The sequence below is a fragment of the Podarcis erhardii genome (assembly GCF_964252035.2).
Source record: "Podarcis erhardii genome assembly, chromosome: 2".
Lineage (NCBI taxonomy): Eukaryota > Metazoa > Chordata > Lepidosauria > Squamata > Lacertidae > Podarcis > Podarcis erhardii.
Genome location: NC_138498.1, coordinates 3,071,408 through 3,080,000, shown reverse-complemented (window position 1 = coordinate 3,080,000; position 8,593 = coordinate 3,071,408). Strand labels below are relative to the sequence as shown.

At 48.6% G+C, this 8,593-nt stretch overlaps 1 protein-coding gene across 3 annotated transcripts in view; it reads right to left on the bottom strand.

Annotated features, from left to right (window-relative positions):
• The window catches only part of ITGA5 (integrin subunit alpha 5), a 72,492-nt gene that overhangs the window by 25,499 nt on the left and 38,400 nt on the right, over window positions 1-8,593 (bottom strand). For all 3 annotated transcript variants that reach the window (XM_081851715.1, XM_081851713.1, XM_081851714.1), the window contains exons 5-9: window positions 7,537-7,598; window positions 5,864-5,909; window positions 4,909-5,034; window positions 3,537-3,581; window positions 2,613-2,656 (exon numbers count right to left, since the gene is read on the bottom strand). In XM_081851715.1, the coding sequence (XP_081707841.1) occupies window positions 2,613-2,656; window positions 3,537-3,581; window positions 4,909-5,034; window positions 5,864-5,909; window positions 7,537-7,598 (323 nt within the window). The remainder of the gene's footprint in view (window positions 1-2,612; window positions 2,657-3,536; window positions 3,582-4,908; window positions 5,035-5,863; window positions 5,910-7,536; window positions 7,599-8,593) is intronic.

The window sequence follows — 8,593 nt, the reverse complement described above, 5'->3', positions numbered from 1 at the left end:
CTCGTGTGTCCCGTGTCAGGGAAAAGTCACAGTGGCAAGGGGTCACGGGAGCCAAAGAACACACCAGCGTCTCCAGGTGGGATGACACCCACTTTTACCTTGCACCTTCCTGTGAGTGGGGCCCTCCAGTAACCACACAGGAAGGGGAAATGTGATGGGGCTACACCCAAAAGCACACCGGTTGATGCCATGGCACCACAAAGCACCAGCACAGGACTCTTCAGCCCGGATGTGGCCAGACATGCCTCTCACGGAACTTCTGGGAAGGAGCAGCGGAGGCCGGTGCCCACTGGGACGGGTAGGGCAGAAGGCTGGCAGGCCAACAGGGGTTGGAGCCAGAGCACAAGGCTGGCAGAGCCACCTAATTCTGGTTCTGTCTCCATCCACCTCTCTCCTGAGTTCTACAAGGGCAACACTGAGACTAAGGAGAAAGGAATTTGGTGGCCCATTGCCACCCCCAGGACTGGTTATAAGCAGGTGGGGACTGGCTAGGGGCAGAGCCATAGCATGGTTTGCCAGTGCCCGTAGCGTGCGTGCGTGCAGGAGGTGGGGTGGGCAGAGGATGAACGGAGCCTGTCGCGCCAGCCCAGCCCTTGCTGCTGGAGTGATCCCCCACTGGAGTCAAGAAGGGCCATGCTGTGCCACCTGCCTGCCCGCGCAGGGTGGAGCTCAGCTGGGTGGCACAGCCCTTGCACCATCCCAGCCTCGCAAAGCAGCTCAGGGATGGCAGGGCGGTGTGAGAAGGATGCAACAGCAATGTGCCCTTCAATCACAGCCTTGCCTGCTTTGCCCAGCGAAGCATTCAGATCAGATTCCAGCCTCGCAAAGTGCTGCAGGGTTGTCAGAGCAGCAGGAGGAGCCAAATGCACCCCCCCCCAAGAAAAATGTGGCAAGCCTTCACCCCGGCTGCACTGCCTACACATGATGCCCCTGACAGGGGGGAGACGGAGGTTGGTGGAGCAGAGCCCTAATAGACCAGCCTTGACTCAGAAGCAACTGACTGCTTGCTGCATTGCAAAGAAAAATGAAGAATGTATTGAGATTTCAAATGGCTTTTAAACAACTTTAAAAAAATAAAAACATAAAAACATAAATAATGCTACCAGTACTACTTTATGGGCTGGATTCAGAGAGTCCTGCTAGCACAACACGGTTCACTTCCCTTCCCCAGTGCCCACCCCCCAGTCGGCTTGGGGTGGGGGCTTGGGATAACCCCCAGAAAAGGAGGTGGTTCCATCAGGCTGCGCCAATAGAGCAGTTTCCTGAATGCTACTTTGAATTTCACCCTCTGGATCTGGTCCCCTATCTATCCATTAGTAACCCAAGTAGAAAGGAGATAAAGAGTACCGTATTTTTCGTCCCATAGGACGCACCTAGTTTTTTGGGGGGGATATAAAGGGAAAATTTTCCCCTTTATTTCCCCCCCCAAAACCAGGTCAGGGAATCCAAACCAGGTCGGGGAACAGCGGTATGGCGGCGCTCCGCCTCCCCACTGTCCCCCGAGCTTGTGGGGCTGCCCGATGTCTGCCGGAAGCACGGGGCGCTCTGCTTCAGTGAGCCCCGCGCTCCGTGCAGCAGGCTGCTGTCCGCAGCCTAGGGAGCCCTTCAGGAACTCCCGTGGGTTCCTCAGGCTTGCTGATAGCTTCCTGAAACCTGGAGAGCGAGAGGGGTCAGTGCGCACCGACCCCTCTCACTCTCCAAGCTTCAGCGAAAGCCTGTATTCACCCCATAGGACGCACACAGATTTCCCCTTCATTTTTGGAGGGGAAAAAGTGCGTCCTATAGGGCGAAAAATACGGTATTTCTCAGGCAGCCTTCAGCAACCTGGTTGCAAAACCTCCAGAGATTGCTGGACTCCACCTTCCATCAGTCAAAGCCAGCGTCCTCCGGGATTAGGGGATTGTAGTCCAGCTACATCCCAGAGGTTATCCCGTTGGTTTAGGCCAGTGTACTTCAGCCTTGGGGCCTCAGATGCTGTTAGACTACAACTCCCATCACCCCTAGCCTGGCTAAACTGGCTGGGGATCATGGGAGTTGTAGTCCAACACAATCTGGGGACCCAAGGTTGAAGAGCACTGGGTTAGGCTAGCCAATGAAACTGCTCTGTTTCAGCCCCTGGAAAGTATTTTGGGGAGAAGGACTTTCCAGTTTGTGGATCAGGCATTAAGAAGGTCTCAACGACTTATATCAGAAGTTGTTAAGAGAATGTTCCTGGTTATGAGCAGAAGTGGAGATCTAAGGAAGTTGTTCTTTTAAGGTCCAAGCTGTATAGCAATTTTTTAAATAAACACTCTTGTAGATTAGCTTGCAGCTGGAAGAACCTGAGGCAGCATCTTGTGCACCTGGTGAGGATGGTGGTGAGGGGCATCTGGAGCACTTTTACAGAAGTTCCTGACAGCCCACCTGCCACCATAAAAGGTCTGCTGCCAAATTCTGTGCTAGCCCCTAGAGCACATTTTCAAGAGAATTACTGTATGGCCAATGTTCCAGCTCTACAAAGCAGGCAGGGGGACAGGGACACTCAGCCAAATGATGCAAAGGTTGCCAGGAAGACTAAGAGTTACAGTACACACAGAGAGTGGGGAGAAAGGAGGCACAGGTCTGGCTCTTACATATCCATAAGTCAGGTTTCCTTTAGGAACGCCAGCCACAAAGTCTGCAAGAGAGCAAAGGAACACAATGCAATCAGTGGCAGCAGGAGTCCGAACTGCTGCAAGCACACTGTGAACAGCAAAATATGGCACAGATCATAGACCCTGGAAGAGCCCTCATGGGAGAGGAGGAAAATACATACATACAGTATGACCTTTAAGAAACCATACTGTTTCTTAAATCCCAATTTACTAATTTACTAATCCCAAGCCCTTATTATGAGTCCCTGTCATGGGAAAAGGTGGGTTATAAAATAATAATAATAATAATAATAATAATAATAATAATAATAATAATATGAACCCCAATCTCTCTCCTACTGCCCTCATAACTGCACTCTTATTTTGCATTCCAATATTCCCTCCACAATTTCTAACAAAAAATAGAAATAAAGTTATTATAATTTATTTGAAAACCTATTTATTGTCTTGGGGGGGGGAGGGGTAGAATTATACAACATTTTGAAATCTTGACGTGTGTTATTTACTCAGAATGCAATGGAGGTAAATATTTTTGACACAAGGTTCACATAAACTGGACTGTCACATGGAAGATGGAGCCGGCTTGATTTCTCTTGCCCTGGAGGGGAGGACTTGTACCAACCGATTCAAGTTACAAGAAAGGAGATTCCGACTTAACATCAGGAAGATCATTCTGACAGTAAGAGCTGTTTGACAGTGGAATGGTCTCCCTCAGGAGGTTGTGGACTCTCCTTCCTTGAAGGGTTTTTAGGAGATTTTGGATGGCAGTCTCTCATGGATGAGATTCCTGCATTGCAGGGGGGTGGACTAGAGGACCTCTACAATTCTAGATTCTTTGCTCTCCAAACCAGCCCTACCACCCATGCTGAAAGTATCTTCCCTTACTAATAAGCCCATTGGTACCTTCAGTGGCATCTCCGCTAAATTCACCGACCGCCACAGAGTAGCCTAGGGAGAGGGAAAGGAGAAAGAACATGATTAAGGGGGGGGGATGCATGCCATTCTACACCTACCAGGGCCATCAGGAAATGCTACTGCCATTTCCCAGCATGCCATGCGGTACCACAGGTTGCCATAGGTCCCATAATGCCAACTAGTTAGTCAGCAATCTGGCCCCAGGCTGAACATAGCTAGGAAGCAAAATCCTTCCCTTTGGAGGAGATGGGATAAGGCCCCTTCTGGGTTTCTCTAAAGGTAAGTGCATGTGGTCATTTTTGCAGGGAAATGGAAAAGGACAGGTTGTGGGCTCAGTGGCAGAGCCTCTGCTCTGCAGTCAGAAGGCCCCAGGTTCAATCCGCCGCATCTCCAGGTAAGACTGGGAAAGAGCCCCCCCCCCCCCGAAATCTGGGAGCAGAGCTGCCACTTGGTGCCAAGAAAAGTGTGCCAATAGTCTGACTCAGTAAAGGGCAGCTTCCTATGTTCCTAAGCATCAGCAGGAGGTGAAAAAATTCTGTGACTGGGTTGAAATAAAGGACATGGAGTGACAAATTTCACCATCATAGTGTGGTTACGCTGATGTAACAACATCTATCTGTTGAGTAAGATTATTTCCAGAGCATTTGGGGTATCCCAGGATATCTTTGCTGACCCTGAAGAGATGCTTATGCATCATTCTGCTTATTATTTGTGAATAATATCAATACTTCCCATGAACACTACTCACCCCCACCTCATGGATGAAACAAGGGGTGAACTCAAGTACCCTGGATCTTGCAGAGATCTGCTGACTCTGAAGTTCAGGGAAACCTCTGGTCCACTGCCCATTGACAAAGGCTTGATCAGAGGCCACCCCTTCCTAACAGGGCCCAGATTCTGAACTGAGCAAGTGCTGAAGCGCCAGAACCACCTGCTCAGCCAACCATGAAGCACAGAATGGACAAAGGCAACCAGCTCCCAGGAAGAAAATGCTACCCCCTAAGGCAAGTTTTAGAGAACCTGCGGCCGTCTAGGTGTTCATCTCCTCCTTAACCTGGACTTCTGGGCTGTTGCAAGATCAATCAACAGCCTCTCCTGATCGTTGCTCTTATTGTGGGAAAGGGAGGAGCACAAAGGATGGTAGGTCAACTGATAAGTGAGATATGTTCTGATTGTATTTTAAAAGAATTTGTAAAATTTAATATCTGTCTGTCTGTCTGTCTCCATCTAACTCCTCCATCACTCCCAGACAGCACAGCCAATGGTAATGAATGACAGGGTTTCAGGACCCCACCTCCAGCACTGTCCTAAGACAATGATATTCTCTTTCTCCAACCCTTTCCTTCCATCCAGCACTCACCAAGATAGCTGTCATCAGCCTTGAAGTTAGCCTGACCCGTCTTGAGTTGACCTCGAGCCTCCAGGACTAAATAATTTGGGTCATATACCTCCACAATGGCATCCTGTGCTGCTGAAAGCACCTGGCCTGAAGGGAAAGGGGGGTGGCAGTTAGAGGGTTGGACTAGGACTGAGAAGGCCAAGGGTCAGATCCCCCACTCCCTCAGGAAGCTCACTGGGTGACTTTGGGCAAGTCGGCTACATCTCAGCCTAACTTACCTCACAGGGTTTGTGTGAGGATAAATTCATTTATATAGGGTGGCATTCCAAAAAGCTTTGCAAACATACAGCTCAGTCCCTTCCATTAATTTCAGGGGACCTACTGTGAGTAAAACCTAGCCAAATAATTTCTAAACAGTCCTTCATCAAAAGAGATCTCAGGACTGTTTACATACAAGGACATTTTTTAAAGAACATACTATATAATAAACACTGACAATAAAACTACAATAATAATAACAACATAACAGGAAGTTATTCTGTGTGCCACCTCTCGCTCCTTGGAGGACAGGCCAGATAAACATTGAATGGATGAATGAATGAAGTTATCCTGAATTTGGGGGACAGGAAGGTGGGAGATGGGGGGAGAAATTGGGGACGTCAATATCCCCATGTGCAAGGAATCTGAGACAGTGACCAGCTTTATGGATATGCTGTGATTCCACAGGAACACAGAAAAATTGCACTTCCTGGGAATCTCCAGCTTTCATTTTCTTTTCCTTAAAAGAAAAAAGAAAAGAAAAGAGCATGTTACTAGCCCTTATGGTTAAGAAGGTGCATTTGAAAAGGAGCCGTTTGATTAGCTAAATAAATATATAAATCTCAATCAGCTGGACCAGTGAAATAAGGATCAAATAAATATTGCCAAAATAGTAATATTTTTCATAATAGTAACAAAGAAGCTGGGAGGGGGTCACCTTGCCAGTAATAGCTTCCGGGGCCACCAAGGAGAACACGTCCAGCCTGCCAAGACAATGAAAAACATTAGTTTTCCTCAGAAGTATCTGAGCCAGTTCACCTGACCTTTGCCTTAAGTTTTCCCCTTGTGAGGTTTGCTGGGCCAAGAGATGGTAGCTGACCCACAATCACCCAGCCAGCTTTGTGGCTCTTCAGGGGATTTGAACAACTCCACTTCCCGTACTTGCTACATCACACTCCCTCTTGACACCCACCCACTGACATCCCCATCACTTCAGAGATCACCCCGGTCACATTGGACCACCCTCAGCTCAGCACCCTGTCTCTTAGCAACCAGGCTGTGACTCACAAAGGTCACACAGGAGCCATCAATGATGCAATCAGAAGACACCTAAAAGCAGGGGCTTTAGGCACTGGACCAGTCTCAGGAGGTAGGTGTTGGCAAGCCTCAGCTGAACATAGGTGAGGAGCTGTAAGACTGGCAGCAATACTCAAAAGCATTTTTGAAATTGTCTTAGAAAACAATATTTTAGGTAACATTAGATCTGCTTTGCAGATCAGAAGTTACCAGCCTTTTACAAGACCTCTCACTCGCCTGCATGGAGTCCTGGGTTGCCTAGGGTGACCAGGGGAGCTGTCAAGTACAAGGCTGATGCAGAATATCCAGATGGCTACAGGTGATGCATGTATGTGCACAGGCTTGATAGGGAAGAAATTCCCAAGCAGCACCCTGCAAACTCTCAGCACATCTTTCCCCTGTTCTATATAACCAGAGCATTACTAGCAAGGAAAATGGCAGCCAGGTATCCCATAGAGTTGGGTTGACAGAGAGGGGAAATAATTGGCCTTCTGCCCTGCCCTTCAGATGTTAAAAGGTAAAGGGACCCCTGACCATTAGGTCCAGTCGTGGCCGACTCTGGGGTTGCGGCGCTCATCTCGCTTTATTGGCCAAGGGAGCCAACATTTGTTTGCAGACAGTTTTTCTGGGTCGTGCGGCCAGCATGACTAAGCCGCTTCTGGTGAACCAGAGCAGCGCACGGAAACACCGTTTACCTTCCCGCCAGAGCAGTACCTATTTATCTACTTGCACTTTGACATGCTTTCGAACTGCTAGGTTGGCAGGAGCAGGGACCGAGCAACGGGAGCTCACCCCGTCACGGGGATTCGAACCGCCAACCTTCTGATCGGCAAGCCCTAGCTCTGTGGTTTAACCCACAGCGCCACCAGTGTCAAAAACACAACTTCCCTGACCGGGAATCGAACCTGGGCCACGGCGGTGAGAGCGCCGAATCCTAACCACTAGACCACCAGGGAGCTTCAGATGTTATTGCACTCCAATTCCCATCATCCCCAGCCGGCATGGCTAAGGAAGATGGGAGTTGTACTCCAGAAACCTATGGAGGGCAGCAGATTGGGGAAGGCTGACCTGGGCACAGGAGCATTTACCCATACAGCTCATACAATTCACCCTCCTGTGGGCTTCACAGGCTATACTGTTTTCCAGATTGGCATTACAGCTGGGGCTGCAGACAGCTGTCATGTGGATGCGTCTACAGTGCCTGTTGTGTATCCACAGCCAGCCACCCTCATGCCAAGGAGACTATCTCTGTCCCAACCCCCAAATACAGGAACCCATGTTCCGCCCATGTTCTTGGCAGGGATGGAAACTCACCTTTGTGAATTCAGCACTAAAGCCACTTTGGCAGTAGCCTTGAAATCTGAGCCCGCTCTTTTCTGGCAGGAGAAAGAAAGACAAAAGGGGTGGGGGGTGGAAATGGAAATTCAGAGGTGCTGGAAAAAGTTACAGTATAGAAGCTTGAGGATACAAGAGAGGATCATGCCTTTTGCAGCTGAATTATGCATTGGCAATCGGAGTTTTTGAATATGTTCTGGTAAGCTTCAGATTTGCCTGTTGCAAATATTTATTCATATTTGCATGACTAATAAATGTGTGACGCATGGTGGGGTAGAGGGCCTATTGCAACCAGCATTCAAAATGATCCCTTCCAAATACAGGGTCCTATTCCCCTCACCCACCAAACTGAAGCCACCCTTTAATTGGAGCCAGAAATCACCAAACAATAAGCATGCTATTAAAAATATCCCAGTCCATCAGAAGGTGGTCCTGTCCACAGGCTTACAGATGAATTATTGGAGGACCACCAGATCAGTGCACTTGGAGGAGAGAGAGAAGGGAGCTGAAACGCTTGCACTGACAGAAGGATTGTGAATGTGTGATGCTGATTCCTCCCTAAATAAACTGTTCTGTCAGACAACACGTGAACAGGAAGCCAATATGCCTCGGGTTGTGACTAGCTTCTAACAACAGAACTGTTACAATAAAATAAATGATCCAGCCTTTCACCTCCAAAAAACCCTCACAAAATATGGGCAACCAAGACAGCATTAGAGCATGGGCAAAGTGCCATTTGCCTGATCACAGCCAGCCTTTCAGGCATATACTTTGGAAGGAGCACTACAGCTGTGATGAAGCACCAGAGGTCCAGCAGGGAATCCCAGCCCTGAGCAGGGAAGAGGAATCCCCATTATTATTATTCACTCTCCATCAGCTGGCAAAGAGATAAACAACGATGACTTTCCATTTTTAATGTCTGATTTTTGTTGTGTTTTTTTATATTCTGTTGGAAGCCACCCAGAGTGGATGGGGCGACCCAATCAGAGGGTGGGGTACGTCTTCTGACGACATGTGAATTATCCACCAAGTATGG